The sequence below is a fragment of the Salmo salar genome, chromosome ssa13, assembly GCF_905237065.1.
Source record: "Salmo salar chromosome ssa13, Ssal_v3.1, whole genome shotgun sequence".
In the NCBI taxonomy this organism is placed as follows: domain Eukaryota; kingdom Metazoa; phylum Chordata; class Actinopteri; order Salmoniformes; family Salmonidae; genus Salmo; species Salmo salar.
In genome coordinates, this window is record NC_059454.1 from 40,101,695 (window position 1) to 40,123,460 (window position 21,766).

Consider the following 21,766-nt stretch of genomic DNA (forward strand, 5'->3'; position numbering starts at 1 on the left):
AGCACGTCCGGTGAACAGGTCAGGGTTCCATAGCCGCAGGCAGAACAGTTGAAACTGGAGCAGCAGCACGGCCAGGTGGACTGGGGACAGCAAGGAGTCATCATGCCAGGTAGTCCTGAGGCATGGTCCTAGGGCTCAGGTCCTCCGAGAGAAAGAAAGAAAGAGAGAAAGAGAGAATTAGCGAGAGCATATTTAAATTCACACAGGACACCGGATAAGACAAGAGAAATACTCCAGATGTAACAGACTGACCCTAGCCCCCCGACACATAAACTACTGCAGCATAAATACTGGAGGCTGAGATAGGAATGTTTTACATGTTCCTAAGTCTGAGGGTGGTTTAAACCTTCCCGACTTGGAATTTTATCAACTCACCACCCAAAACTTTTACTTGAATGTTATTGTTAAATGCACTATAGAGGAACAATGGGGACCTATTGGAGATGTGCATGCTCCTCCCCAGAATCTTTTCATGTGTCTGTTTTTGAAAGGATGGAGTTAAGAACATTAACAACTTCATAGTTAAGAATTACTATAACATGTGGAAGAAAATGAAACAGATTCTGCAAGAACCAATATCACTTCCTAATAACACACCCCTATGGAACAATCCCTGGATAGTTTTTCAGAATTCACAGATAAATTGGCCCACATAGAGACAAAAGGCATATAAACAGTAAATCTATGACATAATTAAAAAGCAATGTTGGACTGACCAATGTAGACATTTTCAAATACATGCAACTTAAAAGTTTTATATCACAACATTTTGATCTGGAATCTTTTGGACATCAGAACAATTTTGAGGGAATTTTATTTGAGTCAGAAAAGGGTACTCGTATGACAGGTAAGATATACTCAATGTTGCAGAAGGCCTATCCAACTGACAATTTCTTATAAACTTTGGGAACCAAGACCTGAAAATAACTGATATTGGCACAAGATGGAGGGAGTGTCAGAAACATGACTAACAGTTAACGAAAATGTACATTTAATCCAGTATAAACGAATGTACACAATTTATTGTACAAGAGACAAATTTCACAAATTCTATACATGTCATCGATTTTGTGTGTCGGTCTATTTTCTTTTGTCTATGTATGGTTTATATTGTTTGAAAAATATTGTACAAAAAAGCAATGTCCTATAGTATACTATGAGAGTTTTGGTATACAGTGAGAGTATTGGTATACTGTACGCATCACATGGTGTAAAACAAGTGGGGTAGTATCTACTCTAAATCCCTTCATACCCAGACAGGTTTGGCCTATTTATGATCACCAGTGCGTATCAACCATTGGACCAAAGCTCTCCGGCAGTGTGCCTTTTTAGAATAGACTTTTCTTTACCTCTAAAATAATTCCAATATTGCTTGACACGCAGTAAATATGTGATTTTATGTATGATTTCAATACAATACATTATGGGAAATATAGGTTCAGGTAATGGTTTTACTTCATGATAAATCTGTAGCTGTCTCTGGCTGTAGGTGAGCAGTGGTGAAAGAGGAAGTTGTGAGAGTAGATATATAATATATGTGACACAAAGAGTCTCCTAAAACCTATTGCGTGTTAATCATATGGCCTATGGGTTAGTGGCAGGCAGACAATGATGTGAAGGTTGAAACCAGGCATTGTGTTCTGTGACAAAGCGGAGAATCCTCTCCCACGCTGGCTCAACCTGCCAAAGAGACAATAGAGCTCATGAATTCACTATAAACACACGGAAACATCTGAGATATACATTTTTACTGGTTAGAATTCATTTTTAATTGGTTTGCAACTTAGCATGTTTGCAATTAATCAAAAGCAGAGTAGCAATTGCACACATTTTCTCACCATTGGTTTTACATAACCTCTCCCTGTACTGTGTTCCTGTTTTTGCTGTGTCCAACAGGGTGTTGTAATTCACCCTGAAATATGTATATGACCTGAAACAACCCTTCCCTTCTCTGTCTCTGCAGATGGACAGCAGATTTGGGAGATGGAGGCAACTGTAGACAAAGATAAATGTCAGCCTGTAAGTATCAGTACTTTTACAGATGGCCCACTTCTCAAAGTCTGAAAAAGTGGTCAAAACAGTTCACTGATTATAATGTGTGGATTGTTTGTTCGTTTTTTTAAATAATTAAAAAACAAATAACAATGTCATACTTTGTCACCATATTCATTGTTTGCACATCTACAGTGGTTATACTCTGAATACAATTTATAATAATAATGTGACAGATTAATATGAAATGAAAATTATGTCATTTTACAGAGTCTGCTGTTTGTTGAGATCCCCTCCTATCGCGACCTGTCGATCTGCCATTCCGCCAAAGTTAACTTCTATGTCATCAACGGAAAGAGGAAGCGCAGCCAGCCTCAGCACTTCACATTCACTCCACTGGCAGGTATGGAACCGTAAGCATCAACAATAAGGATGCAATACCCATCATGTGACTGTGATGGTCTGAGAGAACTGTGTGCTATTTTAGGTGCTTCTGTGAAAGAGCAATACAATTATGTAGGAATGATATCAAGTCACGTTATTCCATGTCATTAATATGTCACTAAGATATATGATTAGTGTAGTAGATTATAGTTACTTTAAGCAGTATGACTTAACCCCCACTCATATCTCTGTTGTCTTCTGTCTCTCCCACAGTTCCGTCCATTAAAACAGAGCCTGTGGATGACTATCCTTTCTCCATGACCCAGATTATGGGTGTGTCCCCCCAGTCCTACTACCACCACAGCCCTGGGTCCCGTGGGATCATCCACCCAGACAATGGCCTGGTCTCCAGCATGGCCTCCTGCCAGCAGGTCCGCTCCAGCCTCCCCACCCCCATCCCAGACACCTGCTTCCAGCAGCAGAGCCCAGCCATTGTGTACTCCCGTGGGGGCAAGAGTCTGAGCGGCAGTCCCGGGGGGCTCTACCAGCAAACTGGGGGGATGCGGGTGATGCCCGACCCACACCGCTCCGTCCTGGTCCACACGGGCTCCCCAGCCCAGTCGTCCCCGCTGGGGGCCCAGCAGCAGCAGCATGGAGGGGGCCAGGGCCAGCACCCCTCCATCATCCAGTTCTCCCCCAACAACCAACACCTGCTCCGGGGGAGCGACCCTCCACCTCTCCAGCCTGACAACCAGCAGCACATAATCTACTGTGATGGCTACCCTCAGCAGTCTGGAGCCCAAGCTCACTCCCCTATCTCGGCCCACTCCCCCCAACATTACCCCACCACAGTGATCCAGCAGCAGCCCTATGTGCCCAAGGCAGTGCCCAAGGGCAGGTCTTCCCCTGGTGGAATGGAGGCCCAGAGATGCCCCCCTGGAGAGGAGCAGCGAGCCAGCCTCCCTGGAGGACGGGTCACAGTCAAGGAGGAGAACCTGGATCAAATGTACCTTGATGACGGTGAGTGTAAGTTAGTGCCAGGCTTTTATACATCAATATAATTAATGCTCTTGAATGATGCATGGTGGTGTAACATCCATGCAATTTTGTTATTTGCCTTCTAGGCAGAGTTCCTCTGTCCAGTGTCTGTGTTCTTTCCCCCTCTTAATCTTTTATTTTTATTGACCAGTCTGAGATATGGCTTTTTCTTTGCAACTTTGCCTAGAAGGCCAGCATCCCAGAGTCGCCTCTTCACTGTTGACGTTGAGACTAGTATTTTGTGGGTACTATTTAATGAAGCTGCCAGTTGAGGACTTGTGAGGCGTCTGTTTCTCAAACTAGACACTCTAATGTACTTGTCCTCTTGCTCAGTTGTGCACCGGGGCCTTCCACTCCTCTTTCTATTCTGGTTAGAGCCAGTCTGCGCTGTTCTGTGAATGGAGTGTACACAGCGTTGTACGAGATCTTCAGTTTCTTGGCAATTTCTCGCATGGAATAGCCTTCATTTCTCAGAACAAGTATAGACTGACGAGATTCAGAAGAAAGTTCTTTGTTTCTGGCCATTTTGAGCCTGTAATCGATCCCACAAATGCTGATGCTCCAGATTGAACTAGTCTAAAGAAGGACAGTTTTATTGCTTATTTAATCAGAACAACAGTTTTCAGCTATGCTAGCATATTTGCAAAAAGGTTTTCTAAGAATCAATTAGCCTTTTAAAATGATAAACTTGGATTAGCTAACACAACGTGCCATTGGAACACAGGAGTGATGGTTGCTGATAATGGGTCTCTGTACGCCTATGTAGATATTCCATAAAAGATCTGCCGTTTCTAGCTACAATAGTCATTTACAACATTAACAATGTCCACACTGTATTTCTGATCAATTTGATGTTATTTTAATAGACAAAAATGTGCTTTTCTTTCAAAAACAAGGACATTTCTAAGTGACCCCAAACTTTTGAACGGTAATGTATGTTTTGCAGGCTGTACCATATGATAGGAAGTGGATGACGTTGTACGCGTTGTACGTGCTTCTACACCTGCATTGCTTGCTGTTTGGGGTTTTAGGCTGGGTTTCTGTACAGCACTTTGATATATCAGCTGATGTAAGAAGGGCTATATAAATACATTTGATTTGATTTGATACACAATTATGCACACTTTTCTGAGACGCGCTTTGGTTCTGACGCTACTTTTAAAACTACTGGCTGAAATTATACAAAACCTCTGTAGCGTAAAAAATAATTAAATAAAAAAAGACTATAGAATGGGCCAATTAAAGAAACAGGGTTGACCGTAACAGGGTTGACCGTAACAGGGTTGAATGGAAGCTTGTTGTGTGCAACAGGGAGGTTCACAAAACAAATGTGTTAAAACATTTCTAGTCTACAGTACCAGTCAAAAGTTTGGACACAACTACTCATTCCAGGGTTTTTCTTTATTTTTACTAGTTTCTACATTAAAATAATAGTGAAGACATCAAAACTATGAAATAACACATATGTGACCGACTGCCTTGGTTGCCCTTAGTTTGAAGATGTAATCTGGAGACAAGTGTTTTCTCCTTCTCCTTAGCTATTAAACTCTAATTCCACTGATTTCAAAACTCGGTCCTCAAGAATGTGGAGAGCAACACTTATTACACGTACTACACGATACATTTTTTTTTAAGCCGCGTTAGACAGGATTACCTACACATAATGACCAGCTCAAATAGACAGAAGCGTGCTATATGGCAGACCAATCCGAACTCATGTCTCGGCATGTCCATCCCACTCATTATCTCAGCCAATCATGGCTAGCGGGGAGGTTGCTCACTTTTTCTGTGGCTAAACCAAATAGGCTCGTAATTTAACAATTATATTCGTATTTACAGATGGCATACACGTCTGTTATTAAGGCACATGAAAGTTCACATATTCCAGAAGGCATTTCTGCCAAATAACACATTTTGATTAAAAAAAAGTTTACCTTAAAATGGCTCTCCTGTGACGTAGTGACCCGTGACATACGCCTAGTTTCCTGAAACAAGTCACATATGGAATCATGTAGTAACCAAAAAAGTGTTAAACAAAGATTCTTCAAAGTAGCCACCCTTTGCCTTGATGACAGCTTTGCACACTCTTGTCATTCCCTCAACCAGCTTTATGCGGTAGTCACCTGGAATGCATTTCAATTAACAGTTGTGCCTTGTTAAAAGTTCATTTGTGGAATTTATTTCCTTCTTAATGTGTTTGAGCCAATCAATTGTGTTGTGACAAGGTAAGGGTGATATTCAGAAGATAGCCCTATTTGGTAAAAGACCATGTCCATGTTATGGCAAGAACAGCTCAAATAAGTGAAGAGAAATGACAGTCCATCATTACTTTAAGACATAAAGGTCAGTCAATCCGGAACATTTCAAGAACTTTGAAAGGTTCTTCAAGTGCAGTCGCAAAAACCATCAAGCGCTATGATGAAACTGGCTCTCATGTGGACCACCACATGAAAGGAAGACCCAGAGTTACCTCTACTGCAGAGGATAAGTTCATTAGAGTTACCAGCCTCAGAAATTGCAGCCCAAATAAATGCTTCACAGAGATAAAGTAACAGAAGCATCTCAACATCAACTGTTCAGAGGAGACTCCGTGAATCAGACCTTCATGGTAGAATTGCTGCAAAGAAACCACTACTAAAGGACACCAATAATAAGAAGAGACTTGCTTGTGCCAAGAAACATGAACAATGGACATTAGACCGGTGGAAATCTGTCCTTTGGTCTGATGAGTCTAAATTTGAGATTTCTGGTTCCAACCGCCGTGTCTTTGTGAGACGCAGAGTATAGATGAACTGATGATCTCTGCATGTGTGGTTCCCACTGTGAAGCATGGAGGAGGAGGTGTGATGTTGTGGCGGTGCTTTGCTGGTGACACTGTTATTTAGAATTCAAGGCACACTTAACCAGCATGGCTACCACAGCATTTTGCAGTGATATGCCATCCCATCTGGTTTTTGCTTAGTGGGACTATCATTTGTTTTTCATCAGGACAATGACACAACCCACCTCCAGCCTGTATAAGGCCTATTTGACCAAGAAGGAGAGTGATGGAGTGCTGCATCAGATGACCTGGCCTCCACAATCACTTGACCTCAACCCAGTAGAAATGGTTTGGGATGAGTTGTGCAGAGTGAAGGAAAAGCAGCCAACAAGTGCTCAACATATGTGGGAACTCCTAAACTGTTGGAAAAGCATTCCAGGTGAAGCTGGTTGAGAGAATGCCAAGAGTGTGCAAAGCTGTTGTCAAGGGTGGCTACTTTGAAGATTATAAAATATATTTTGATTTTTTTAACACTTTTTTGGTTACTACATGATTTCGTATGTGTTATTTCATAGTTTTGATGTCTTCAGTATTTTTCTACAATGTAGAAAAGAGTAAAAATAAAGAAAAACCCTTGAATGAGTAGATGTGTCCAAACTTTTGACTGGTACTGTATCTATCTATTGGTAGCAGGGTTGACGTGTTATGCTTGACGAGCTCAGTTTTCTACCACAAAACAACAGAAAATGACCAAAAATATTAGAAGCAGCTGACCTGCATTTACATTATGATTTGACTATTAGATGTCAGTGTTTCTTTAAAACATAGTTTCAACCAAAACGATAGATTGGTTCACGTAACTGATCAATCCTGTTCAAATGATGGACAAACATAAATGATTCCCTAATCACATGTGCACTTTAACAACAATCCTTCCCAAGTTGCCAGGCCAGGAGATGTAGTTACATATGTTCAATTTAAGTTTTCCACTCAATGTGGAAATAACATGGATTATGAATCATATATTTATACTTACCCATGTCAGCCCCATTATCACCCTGTGAGATCAGAGTAACAGAACACATCCAAACTACATGTTGTTGCAGTGTGATCGCCAGACCTGATAATGATGTTGTCCCTTTAAACCTCTCTTTGGTTGGGGAGGTAGCTAGTCCTAGTCAGTGACAGGTCATGTCCTAGACCATGTGGAAGTGTTGTAACCCTGGTGATCTGTGATTTGAAGGATCACCATGTTGTTCAGTTCAGCACAACCCAGAAAGAAAGAGAGAGAGAGAGAGGGATTTCTCTGGCATCACTACAGACCAGGAAATGAGACTTCTCTTTTTTCTCTTTCTTTCAAAAAAAATAAAACAACAGAAAAAAAGGAAAAAATTAAGCAGCCAGTTCTCCTGACCGACTGCCTGGATGTGTTGACACTGTTATGATCTGAAAAACAAGTTCCATGGTAACCATTGTCAAACAGTGGAATGGGCTGCTTCAGAGAGCCCGGGAAAGCCTCTGTTTGTTATACTTGGCTGGGGTTTCCCTTGGCCCCACTCCCCTCAATTCTGTGGGGAACACACTGGAGGATTTGCTTTTTTCCATCCCTGGCCCAAGATTCTGCCAATCTGGCACAAGAAAATCCTATTTGCAGCTGCTCTCCTCCAGAAAATCCGGTCTGATCTCCATAAGATAGCACTAAGGGTGGGAGTCGGGAGGCAACAGCAGCAGGAAAAAGGAAAGGGCTGAGTTCGGATGGAAAAAATGAAACTGAGAAAAGGGTCCAGCAGTGGACGAGTGGAATTTTGTTTTAGATGGCCTAACAGGGTTTCCCTCAGTAAACAGCAACAGCGTTTACTGTTTCTGATTTAAGACAGAGTAACTGGGAGAGTCATACTGGGTGGACTGTGTTTGCTCCTCCTTATTACAAGGTGTTGATCTGAGAGCTCCCTACCAATATCTCTCTCTCTCTCTTAATGTCTTCCCTCTGTTCTGGACTTTTATTCTGGTAGCTATTAGAACAATTCACCATCTCCCTACAAATCTCATTAAACATACAAACTGGTTAAATCAACATTGTTTCAACGTAATTTGTCAATGTATTGGGATGTGGAATCTATGTGGAAAATACAATGGATTTGAAAAAGTCTACGTAAACTGTTGTTTTGAGTGTGGTATTTGAACCACAGGATTATGTCATCATGGTTATGAATTTTCAAAATAGACAAATATATTGAATTTATACCTTTGAAACAACATTAGATCTTCAATATTTTATCCACTATCAGAAAAAAAACAATAGGCTGGACAGCACCTCCTACTGGAGAGTTGATCTACCTACAGGTATCCATTTGGTCTTGCATCCAGAGTTTTAACCAAGCCCAGCTTTGATATTTGTCACTGACTGCTACCATTGTGCTATCGGGAAAATGATTATTGAGAGATCTCTTAACGAAATAGATTCATTGTTGCTATCAAAGTCTTTCCAAAGGGTAGGTTTAACAGAACAAATTAAATGTAACCATACTTTATAAGTCATATGATAAATTATACTTTTTAGGCCTATATATCATTTGCAAAGTCAACAGCTATTGTTTCAATTCAATCCAGGTTTGAACAAAAAATACATATAGGCCTAGGGTTTCAAGCTAGGATGATTTCAAATGTAATTTGAAGAATAGGACTAAATCAAATCAAACTTTATTTAAAGTACATCGCTCCGGCATTTTCCTGGTTGCTAATAGTTGGCTTAATTTCAGTTTGTGACAAAACAAGCAGTCATTGTGTAGAGAATTATTATACCATCTAAACCGCTGTGAGATATATTTTCCATAACCAAAAATATTTTATTTTCAGCTGTTTGAAGCTAGTGTACCAATCTGAAAGTAAAAGACACAAAAACAAAATTAAGACCGGGAAGCATAGAAATAGCACCCATAAAACAGATCTACCACTTCTTAGACTTGCTTTCAATGAGAATGACAGATCTAAAACTCACATTTCTATGTAAATTTGGCCAGGTTGCACAAAAAGTTATATATTGCAGCTTTAAAGTTTGATTTGATTTAGACATATTCTTTCATTTAGATGTTTGGTTGAGATGGAGATGTGAATCCAACATGTAAATTATTAATTTGTAGACTAATTGGATATTGAAATGTGTTTGGTTGTCAACTCAACCAAATATCATAATTTGAAGGAGATGCACCTTTGTGAATCAGCCCTTCATGGTCAAATTGCTGCAAAGAAACCACTACTAAAAGACACCAATAAGAATAAGAGATTTGCTTGGGCCAAGAAACACGAGCAATGGACATTGGCCCGTGGAAATGTGTCCTTTGGTCTGGAGTCCAAATTGGAGAGTTTTGGTTCCAACCGCCGTGTCTTTGTGAGATGCGGTGTGGGTGATTGGATGATCTCCGCATGTGTATTTCCCATCGTAAAGCATGGAGGAGGAGGAGTTATGGTGTGGGGGTGCTTTGCTGGTGACACTGTCTGTGATTTATTTAGAATTCAAGGCACACTTAACAGGGATTCTGCCTTGAACTTTTTGAAATGTTAAATTTATTATGTATCGTTATGATTACACCTTTACACGTTTGGGGTTGATGAAAAAGCAGCCAGTTTGTACATATGGACCGGCTCGATTCAGTCCTATGTAGCATTTTTTTTTTTTACATTGGATAAAAGTAGAGACTCGGAGCTATAAAATGGTATATCAAACACTACAGTTGAGTTACAATGGGAAAGTAATTCTGCTTTGAAAGTTGATCAACTTTTGTTTTCAGAAAATGACCCTAGAATGTTTTGGTACACCTACTGGAGAGCTTTTCTCTGCCTACACTCATTCTGCATCGTTCACACCCTCTTAACTGGGACATGTGGGACGCTAGCGGTACAGACAGTGAAATAGCATGGCGGCAAATTCAAAACAACAAAAATCTCATAATTCAAATTTCTCAAACACACAAGTATTATACAGCATTTTAAAGATAAGATGCTCCTTAATCCAACCACAGTGTCCGATTTCAAAAAGGCTTTACGGCGAAAGCATAACATTAGATTATGTTAGGACAGCGCCTAAACATGAAAAACTACACAGCCATTTTCCAAGCAAGGAGAGGCGTCACAAAAAACAGAAATACAGCAAATTAATCACTAACCTTTGATGATCTTAATCAGATGACACTTCCAGGACTCAATGTTACAAAATACATGTATGTTTTGTTCGATAAAGTTAATATTTTTATCCATAAACCCCATTTTACATTGGCACGTGATGTTTAGAAAATGTATTCCCACCAAAACGCCGGTGAATGAGCACATCAATTTACAAAAATACTCATCATAAATGTTAAAATTTACAACAGTTATTGAAAGAATTATAGATACACTTCTCCTTAATGCAACCACTGTGTCAGATTTGAAAATAGCTTTACGGCGAAAGCACATTTTTCAATATTCTGAGTACAGAGCTCAGCCATCAAAGCAAGCTATACAGTTACCCACCAAGTTCTGGAGTCAACTAAACTCAGAATTAGTATTATAAATCTTCCCTTACCTTTGCTGATTTTCGTCGGAATGCACTCCCAGGACTCCCACTTCCACAAGAAATGTTATTTTTGTTCAAAATACTCCATATTTATGTCCAAATACCTCATTTTGTTCGCAAGCGTAAAACCAGAGACAAAAAGTCAAAATGTTCCATTACCGTTCGTTGAAACATGTCAAATGATGTTTACAATCCATCCTTAGGGTCTTTTTAACATAAAACGTCGATAATATTCCAACCGGACAATAGCGTATTCATTACAGAGGAAAAAGAAGGAGTGGCGCGCCAATGTGCCTGCGCAGTAAACAACTCACTGGTCCCAGGCAGTCCACTGATTGACTGAGCTCCTATTCTCTGCTCAGTAACAGTGGACGCATTAAACACGTTTCTAAAGGCTGTTGACAGCCAATGGAAGCCTTAGGAAGTGCAAAATGACCCCACAGACACTGTAGTTTGAATAGGGATTAGATCGAAAAACTACAAGTCACTTCCTGGTTGGATTTGTTCTCAGGTTTTTGCCTGCCATATGAGTTCTGTTATACTCACAGACATCATTCAAACAGTTTTAGAAACTTCAGAGTGTTTTCTATCTACTATCTACTATCTACTAATAATATCCATATCCTACCTTCTGGGCCCGAGAAGCTGGCAGTTTAATTTGGGCATGTATTCATCTGAATTTCTGAATACTGTCCCCTATCCCCAAAAAGTTAAGCCTTATCCCCACCCATCTCTTTAAGGATTCACATGTGAGGCTATGGGCTAAACAGTGAGTACGATAGTGTACAACCAAGACTAAAGGCTAGTTTATACTATGTCTATTGACATGTCTGTTTACAGTTGTCGCAGTGACATCATGCACATTCTATTGTCGTCCGACATCAAACTTGTCATTGTCGTTATGAAAAAATCTAAACACAAAAACGACAGGCTGCATGACATCAGCAGCCTGGTGTTCCAAAATAGCATAACTGGTGTATTTTAACACCAATAAACCCATCCTTTTAAAAATGAATTTAGTAAATGTCAATCTAGCAAACCAGGCAACTAAAAGCATCTTTCTAAACAATGTTTTGGTTTGTTTCTAGCTTGTAATATTCTAACTAATAATGACCATATCATATACAGTTGAAGTCGGAAGTTTATATACACCTTAGCCAAATACATTTAAACTCAGTTTTTCATAATTCCTGACATTTAATCCTAGTAAAAATTACCTGTTTTAGGTCAGTTAGGATCACCACTTTATTTTAAGAACGTGAAATGTCAGAATAATAGTAGAGAGAATGATTTATTTCAGCTTTTATTTCTTTCATCACATTCTCAGTGGATCAGAAGTTTACATACTCTCAATTAGTATTTGGTAGCATTGCCTTTAAATTGTTTAACTTGGGTCAAACGTTTTGGATAGCCTTTCACAAGCTTCCCACAATAAGTTGGGTGAATTTTGACCCATTCCTCCTGACAGAGCTGGTGTAATATAGTCAGGTTTTATAGGCCTCCTTGCTCGCACACGCTTTTTCAGTTCTGCCCACAAATCTTCTATAGGATTTGAGGTCAGGGCTTTGTGATGGCCACTCCAATACCTTGACTTTGTTGTCCTTAAGCCATTTTGCCACAACTTTGGAACTATGCTTGGTGTCATTGTCCATTTGGAAGACCCATTTGCGACCATGCTTTAACTTCCTGACTGATGTCTTGAGATGTTGCGTCAATATATCCACACCATTTTCCTGCCTCATGATGCCATCTATTTTGTGAAGTGCACCAGTCCCTCCTGCAGCAAAGCACCCACACAACATGATGCTGCCACCCCCGTGCTTCACGGTTGGGATGGTGTTCTTTGGCTTGCAAGCTTCCCTCTTTTTCCTCCAAACATAACGATGGTCATTATGGCCAAACAGTTCTATTTTTGTTTCATCAGACCAGAGGATGTTTATCCAAAAAGTACAATATTTGTCCCCATGTGTAGTTGCAAACCGTAGTTTGGCTTTTTTATGCCGGTTTTGGAGCAGTTGCTGTTGTTCTGGGATTGATTTGCACTTTTCGCACCAAAGTACGTTCATCTCTAGGAGACAGAACGAGTCTCCTTCCTGAGCGGTATGACGGCTGAGTGGTCCCATGGTGTTTATACTTGTGTACTATTGTTTGTACAGATGAACGTGGTACCTTCAGGCGTTTAGAAATTACTCCCAAGGATGAACCAGACTTGTGGAGGTCTACAATTATTTTTCTGAGGTCTTGGCTGATTTCTTTTGATTTCCCCATGATGTCAAGCAAAGAGGCACTGAGTTTGAAGGTAGGCCTTGAAATGCATCCACAGGTACACCTCCAATTGACTCAAATGATGTCAATTAGCCTATCAGAAGCTTCTAAAGCCATGACATCATTTTCTGGAATTTTCCAAGCTGTTTAAAGGCACAGTCAACTTAGTGTATGTAAACTTCTGAACCGCTGGAATTGTGATGCAGTGAATTATAAGTGAAATAATCTGTCTGTAAACAATTGTTGGAAAAATTACTTGTGTCATGCACAAAGTAGATGTCCTAACCGACTTGCCAAAGCTATAGTTTGTTAATAAGAAATTTGTGGAGTGGTTGAAAAACAAGTTTTAATGACTCCAACACCAGTGTATGTAAACTTCTGACTTCAACTGTAGCTGACAGCGTCTAAACTTGACCTGATTTGTATTCCCTCCCCTTATCTATAACATGTCTTAAACAGCATATATGTTGGCGGGTCTTGAGGTATTGCGAAACATAAGTAAAGTAAAACATAAAATAACTAATAATTAACCCCTTCAGACCTTTACATTTAAGTTTGCAGATTTAAAATAAATTGAAATATTGCAAATGAAATACAAGCCTAAACAGTCACATATCCTCACTATTATTAGCAATATACTCTAAATTACCTTAAACATAGGAAGAATAAAAAACAAGCAAAAAGGAATTGTGTGGAAGCCCATATGGGACTGACAATCTATCTTGAACAGTTTAGCCCATAGGGGTGTAATGTGCTGTAGCCCCGTAAGGAAGCAACCCTAGTCTGTATGGCTCTTCAATGTATGGTACTTCAATATATTGTACATTTTTCATTAATTGGCATAGAGTCATCAATGTCGAAATATCCTGGAACATATTCAATCTAATAATAACAAAGTCCAATGTTCAGAAAGAATAATAATAGTGTTCCTTTTACCCAATTGAGAGGGGTTTCTCATCATTGTCTTATGCTGAGGGCAGCACCACAGCCATAGGCTAGGCTGCGTGATTGTGCGTGGATAGCATACTTGAATATTGAGTCAGCCAAAAGCCTAGATCTGTCAGCTCTTCCTCTTGTGTGTTGGACATTTTGTGTGCTTATCGAAGAAGTCTTGAGCCTCCTTGGCAGTAGAAAACGTGTGTGTTGTATTCTGGATGGTCAAGATGAGGTTTGCCAGGTGGATGAAGCTATATCTCAGGTTTATCTTATTTCTTCTTTTTAACTACTTAGCTAACATTTTACCTAACCTTAACCTTAACGCCTAACTCTAACCTTAACCCCTAACCTTGACTCCTAACCCTTAACCCCTAGCCTAGGTAAGGTTAGCCACTTCGCTAACCTAGCTAACTTTAGCCACCAAAAAAATGTAGTTCGTTATGAAGAAAATCATGTACTGGACACGAATGCGTTATGAAGAAGAAAATCATGTGGTGGACACAAAAACATAATATTTAGAAAATTGTGTGGTGGACACCATTTTTTTTGGTGTGTGCCTGTCAAGAATTTTGACAAAGTAATTTGTGTCTACTGTATTTCACGATAACCTGTGATAGTGTGTTGGCTATAGGTGCAGTTTGAGAGAGCATCAGTAGAATACTTTTTCTTAAACACAGCCTTCAGTTGTAGGGTGTGAATCCACCCACCCCCCCCGTGCCACTTTTAGTTACGCACCCCCGCTCCACCTTCAAACCCTTTCTTCAAACAAAGCACAGGAAGATGGGGAATGCAGAAAGTCCCATTGTCTTTCACTACTTAGATGTCAAGGTGTGGTTTATGCCCTAAACATTCATTTATTTGATCTTCACAAAGTCGTTTTCAGAGAAATAAGATTCTCAAATTAGTCACTCAGATGTCTCTTTCACACCTTGCTCATTTCGAAAAGGTTTTAACTCTGGAGCGTCATGATTCTGTGGTTTCGATTATAGAACTGTATCATCTTGGTAGTGCTGCTCTCTGTGGTGTGACCGAGATAAAGGGCAATAGAAGAAAGCAATGTATTTCACTATGAGTAAAACTAAAACATGGAATGGGCTTCACATACTGTACTCTAAAGACCTCTTCTAGAAGCTAGTGTCTTTGCTCATATATAGGCTTACACTGTCTTGTACTGTGAAGGTGCTGTCTACAACTTAGAAAATGAGTCAGGATACACTCTTGTACCGCTATCTTTCCATGCCCACTCATTCTATAGTTTTAGTGAAACTGACTGGAATTAACCCCAGAGTCAGTGGCGCAGGTGAAAATATTCCAGCAGGTGAAAGGAGAGAGAGCTACTATTCAGAGAAAAAGCACACAATAACAGCATGCCGAGCACAGATTAGTTTCAGGTACCTTACGTCCCTTACGTCCCACAGAGAACCAGAGTTAAGAAACTAAACTGGGTTAAAGAGTACTGTATTCTGAGAAGTTTACTCACTCACTCACTCACTCACTCACTCACTCACTCACTCACTCACTCACTCACTCACTCACTCACTCACTCACTCACTCACTCACTCACTCACTCACTCACTCACTCACACTCCACCACCACCTCATAGGAGGCAGTGTGAACTGACTGAGTCAGCTACTGTACTGTGTGTGTCTCTCTCCCACCCCTGGTTGGTAAACAAACATGTTTATTGGTGCAGGACTCTAAAGCCAGACACTCATCTATTGTATGGTCAAGTCTGAGTGTTCCCTGGGCCAGTCTCAAATGGCCAGGCCATGCCAACCCTTCATGAGGCTCAGTTAAAGCTCTCTACTGTATAACTTCCCAGCCTGCCTTGCTCTGGAGCACCACTCGCCTCTCTAAGCCCTCTTTTTTATACTCAGGAGAATCCTGTGGCACCGTTGAGTAGTTGAACGTTTCTTTAAGGCATTAGGTGTCAAAGGGAATTCCACTAGAGGATAAAATAAACATGGACGTTGAGGTTCTGACGAGAGCTGGAGCAACCGGGCCTGTTTGGCCGCTCTAGTTGGTTTGCCCTCCCTGTTTCAGATGCAGCTCTGCTCTGCTCCATAAAGTGTGCTTAGTGTTGAGCTGCTGTAAACAGCCATGGTTTATTTATTTTCTCTTTCAGATGATCAGAGACAGAAGGAGTCGAGAGGACTGGGAGGAGGATAGTCTAGCAGCTACTCTTAATGATAGAAGTGGGCCTACAGTTTGCTCTGCTGGCAGGCTGTTTTAGATCAGCTTCTGAATTGTTTGTCAGGCAAAAAATGCATATCTGATAGATAACTCAGTGACTTGCAATAACAAGAGAAGGTTATTGAAAACTACAGAATCATGTTTTATCTTAACTGTACCTGTTTTATCTCAATTGTAACTACACAAACAGGGTTCCAGTATTAGTGCATACTTTGCGACCAGTTTCACTGAGTATTAGTTAGGGGAACACCATGCCCAGACCGGACGTGCGCGTGCACCATCGTGCGCAAATTGATTTTGTCCCCCCACACCAAACGCGATCACAACATGCAGGTTGAAATATCAAAACAAACTCTGAACCAATTATATTAATTTGGGGACAGGTCGACAAGCATTAAACATTTATGGCAATTTAGCTAGCTAGCTTGCAGTTGCTAGCTAATTTGTCCTATTTATCTAGCTTACAGTTGCTAGCTAATTTGTCCTATTTATCTAGCTTGCTGTTGCTAGCTAATTTGTCCTATTTATCTAGCTTGCTGTTGCTAGTTAATTTGTAATGGGATATAAATGTTGAGTTGTTGTTTTACCTGAAATGCACAAGGTCCTCTACTCCGACAATTAATCCACACGTAAAACGGTCAACCGAATCGTTTCTAGTCATCTCTCATCCTTCCAGCCTTTTTCTTCTTTGGACCTTATATGGAGATCGGCATCTAACTTTCATCAACCGCTCGTTTGCGCACGCGAGAAGTGTGGGTGCAATGATTGAATAACATGTATGTGTAAATTTGTGTGGTCAGCATGTAAGGGCTGTTGTGTGTCTCTGAGGGAGTTACATTGGTAAACACCACTGCTCAGCCAGGGATGAGTGTGTTTGTGTGGGTTGGTTGACGGTGTCTGTTTTCGCTTAACTTGCTGTTTAATAGCAGCACCCTTTCCCTTGTCCCACTATATAGGTCAATGCTTTAAAAAGGCCTCCTAAAAGCCTGTTGGATATTGAGTTCCCCTAAACCCTGAGTGGTATTGCTTACTAACTTACCACATTCATCCCTTTTAAGTGAAAAGGTTTCCTCTTAAAAAGATTGATCATATTTTCATATATTTTAGGATGCTTCATATCAGTGAAACTAAATCAAATCAAATCAAATCAAATTGATTTATATAGCCCTTCGTACATCAGCTGATATCTCAAAGTGCTGTACAGAAACCCAGCCTAAAACCCCAAACAGCAAGCAATGCATGTGAAAGAAGCACGGTGGCTAGGAAAAACTCCCTAGGAAAAACTCCCTAGAAAGGCCAAAAACCTAGGAAGAAACCTAGAGAGGAACCAGGCTATATTAACTGAGACCCAACCTCCCTGTGAATGTTCAAAACATGTTGTTATAGTATACCACGCATAAACATGAATGTGGTTAGCTTTTAAAATCACTGACGTACTAGAATTAAAGGCATTTTCGCTCAATTAATGTCATTGTCAACCAATTTCACACTATTATTCCTCCATTTTGGGCATGCCTTAAATTGTTCCCTAAAGGTCACAACAAGAAGCCATGGCGTCAGGCTCTTATGTCATAGTGCCAGTATACACAGTGTGCTTCCAGAGCTGTTGGAGTTGTTAGTTACTGATAAAGACAGATGGACTGCAGTACAGAGGATGTGGCCTATCTGGACACACTACATGTTCATCATACTGGACATTCCTCTGAGCTTACTACAGGTTTTCCCTATTGTCAATGTGAATCAAAGTGTGATTACATACTGTTGTAGTGTAAGCTACGGCTACAGTAGCAATCTTATTGGTTTCATGATGTCATACAATCACTCTTCATTTTCATATAATCATCTGGCTGTGGTTTATGAATACAATACAGTATTCAGTTTGACACCTTGCAGTATAGGTATAATTTTTTATATTTCACGATAGGCCTATAAATATGTTGTAATGGGCCCCATACAAACTGATCATATAAAACTAAATGAGAAAGCTTACAATCATTGTTTTTAGACTTTTTCAAATGGTAATATATCGGAATTACTTAAAGGTCCAACGCAGATGTTTTCATCTGAATATCAGATCATTTATGGGTAACAATTAAGTACCTAACTGTGAGTGTTTTCAATTAAAATGGTCAAAAATAAACAAAAATAGCTTCTTAGCAAAGAGCAATTTTTGAGCAAGAATTGTTCTAGAATTGTCTGGGAGTGGTCTGTGTGGGGAGGGGAAAACTGAAAACTACAGTAGCTGTTATTGGCAGAGAGGTTTGGAGCTCCTACTTATTGGTCAATTAACTAATTTACCACCTAGTGACAAATCTCCATCAAACCAAAACAGGTTGACATTTCAGGTGGTCTTTTCAAACAGCTCCTACACTAAAAGGGCATTATCATTATTTTCACAATTGCACAAAATCACGTTTTTAACTGCACTGGGCCTTTAGTGATGGTGATCTGTTTTTAATACATCTTTATTTACCCTCATCACAGAGCTACCAGACATGAATTTTAGACTGGTTTCATCACATCACAATGTGTGTAAAATGTGTTTCACCCACCTTACACACGACATGGTGTGTGTGTAAGAACTCTACACACCTTGACTGAGTCTATTTTTAGAATGCTAAAGCTGTAAAAGTTTCCATTTATTCCCCCTGTGCTGTGTGTCACCTGGCTGTCAGCAGAACAACAGGAAGTAATGGGGAATTGAAAGAGTGGTAGAATCGAATACTGAGGCCCTCCTCCTAGTGGACACTCTGTGCCAATGCAGCTCATGAACTGTTGCGGCATCTTCTGTTATCGCTACTACAGCCAACCTGGACACAGAGTAATCAGCAGTTCTTGGTGTTGTGTCCCTTGATGTTTTACTGTTGGATCAGTATGTTTTTGTCAAGATGTTATGCCCTTTTCTACGATGTAATGTACCTTTTATGAGCATTTGTTGTAAGAGAAAGGAAAATATGAAAAGGCCAGAAGTGAAAATTGCCCTCTCTGGAGCTGTGAAATGCTGCCTGGGAAGAACAGATGACAGTACAGTATTACATCAAACACATTTTATGTTCTGACTAACTAACGCCCCGTACTTGTTTCTCTTCTCCTCCCTGTAGTAAACGAGATCATAAGGAAGGATCTGACCGGAGTGCAGGCCAGAGGTCAGACATAGACGACAGCAAACAGGAAGTGGACAGCTGCAGCTCGCTCTGCGTCGCCACGGGAACTTATTCTTCTTCCCTGTGTGCCCAACTGTCCATCTCCATAACAACTATCAGCTACCAGCATTTTGGTTGTTCAGTCCTTTTCCTTCAAATAACTGTTTCTCAGCTAAAAATTCAGTGCCTTTTACCCAATGCCAAAGAACGTTCTACCAAAGAAAATCTTAATTTTTAGGGTCATCGTAAACTAGATTGTGCCTTGTTTTTTTTTGTATATTGTAGAAGAGAGGGTGAAAATTCATGAGCAAGTCACAATCATGGCAGTAGCTGTGGCAATACTCGGTGTTAAAACCTTATTCAAACCTTTCAAGGAACTTTCACCCTCTAACCCATCTTGTTGACACTTCTACTAAAGACACCATGCATAAAATATGCCAACATGTCAGCATTGCACTGTGATATGTGTATTGTGTTATGAAATGTAATGACCGAAATTCTTCTTGAGCTTACTTTGATCATCTCATCTTTCTACTCTAAAGGAGACACACACTGCCATCCTAATAACCCCAAAACATTTGATAGAAGGTTCATCTCCCCATATACTTGCTTTTCAAAGTTATATGCACTGTTTAGTAGGGAAATCGTTGTGTGTGTGTATTCTTACATGGTGTGTTGTCTTTATTTCAATGTTTAATGTTTTTTTCCTCATTATGTTTGAGTCATGTGATGAACTTAATGTAACTAAAATGTATATTACAGTATAAGCAGTTGATTTGCGAAAGAGGCCTTATCTGGGCCAGTGTTTTTAATACAGGTTATTATTTTGAACTGCTTAGAGAAAAAGTATTGTACATTTCTCTATGAATTATTGAATATTGAATTAGCCTCAAAAGGCTTATATTCAAATAGTTACATGCGAATCCTTACACAGGAAAGAATTAGTGGGAAATGTAATAGCGTATTGTTCCCAGTTACAAAATTAGCAGGTTATAAAGATGTCTAAGCAGGATAGTTTTTGAGTGTATGCCTACAATACATTTGACTACAATAGTCTTTCAGTGCCTTCAGAAAGAATTCATAACCCTTGACTTATTCCATAATATGTTGTTACGTTACAGCCGGAATTCAAAATGGATAAAAAAAAGATCTCACCCATCTACACACAATACTCCATAATGACAAAGTGAAAACATGTTATTAGAAATATTTGCAAATGTATTGAAAATTAAATGCAGAAATACTTGATTGACAAGTATTCACACCCCCAAGTCAATACTTTGTAGAGGCACCTTTGGCAGCGATTACAGCTGTGAATCTTTCTGGGTAAGTCTTTCACACCTGGATTGTGCAACATTTGCCTGCTGAAAGGTGAATTCATCTTCCACTGTCTGGTGGAAAGCAGTCTGAACCAGGTTTTCCTCTAGGATTTTGCATGTGCTTAGCTCCATTCCCTTCATTTTTTATCCTGAAAAACTCCCCAGTCCTTAACGATTACAAGCATACCCATAACATAATGCAGCCACCACTATGCTTGAAAATATGGAGAATGGTGCTCAGTAATGTGTTGTATTGGATTTGCACCAAACATAACACTTTGTATTCAGGACAAAAAGTGAATTGCTTTGCCACATTTGTTGCAGTATTACTTTAGTGCCGTGTTGCAAACAGGATGCATGTTTTGGAATATTTTTTATTCTGCACAGGCTTCCTTCTTTTCACTCTGTCAATTAGGTTAGTATTGTGGAGTAACTACAATGTTGTTGATTTCTCCTCAGTTTTCTCCTATCACAGCTGTTTTAAAGTCACCATTGGCCTCATGGTGAAATCCCTGAGTGGTTTCCTTCCTCTCCGAGCAACTGAGTCAGGAAGGACTCCTATCTTTGTGGTGACTGGGTGTATTGATACACCATCCAAAGTGTAATTAATAACTTCACCATTCTCAAAGGGTTATGTAATGTCTGCTTTTCAAATGTTTACCCCTCTACCAATAGCTGCCCTTCTTTGCGAAAACCTCCCAGGCCCTTGTGGTTGAATCTGTGTTGAAAAAACTGCTTGACTGAGGGACCTTACAGATAATTGTGTGTGTGAGGTAGCCATTCAAAAATCATGTTAAACATTATTATTGCACACAGAGTGAGTCCATGCAACTTATTATGTGACTTGTTAAGCACATTTTTACTTTTGAACGTATTTAGGCTTGCCAATACAAAGGGGTTTAATACTTATTGACTCAAGACATTTCAGCTTTTCATATTTTATTAATTTGTAAAAAAAAATATCTAAAAACATAATTCCACTTTGACATAATGGGTTATTGTGTGTAGGCCAGTAACACAAAATCTAAATTTAATACATTTTAAATTTGGGCTTTAACACAACAAAATGTGGAAAAGGGGTGTGAATACTTTCTGAAGACACTATATGCTTGCTCATTTTTTACATTTTTATTTTTTAATTTAACTTTTATTTATCTAGGCAAGTCAGTTAAGAACAAATTC

General features: G+C 39.8%; 1 protein-coding gene and 1 long non-coding RNA gene across 4 annotated transcripts in view; one reads left to right on the forward strand and one right to left on the reverse strand.

Moving 5' to 3' along the window:
- Window positions 1-20,548, forward strand: part of LOC106567114 (nuclear factor of activated T-cells, cytoplasmic 2) — a 53,696-nt gene extending 33,148 nt beyond the window's left edge. The window contains exons 7-10 of one of the 3 annotated variants that reach the window (XM_014136028.2): window positions 1,964-2,019; window positions 2,263-2,395; window positions 2,650-3,402; window positions 19,224-20,548. In XM_014136028.2, coding sequence (XP_013991503.1) covers window positions 1,964-2,019; window positions 2,263-2,395; window positions 2,650-3,402; window positions 19,224-19,279 — 998 coding nt within the window. In that variant the 3' untranslated portion in view covers window positions 19,280-20,548. The remainder of the gene's footprint in view (window positions 1-1,963; window positions 2,020-2,262; window positions 2,396-2,649; window positions 3,403-19,223) is intronic. The other 2 variants (XM_014136026.2, XM_014136027.2) reach the window with 2 other exon arrangements.
- Window positions 798-7,618, reverse strand: LOC106567115 (uncharacterized). The gene is made up of 3 exons (XR_001319997.2): window positions 7,212-7,618; window positions 1,839-1,993; window positions 798-1,680 (listed from the first exon to the last, which is right to left on the reverse strand). It is a non-coding gene; the product is annotated as an uncharacterized lncRNA (long non-coding RNA).
- Window positions 20,549-21,766: the final 1,218 nt, after the last annotated feature.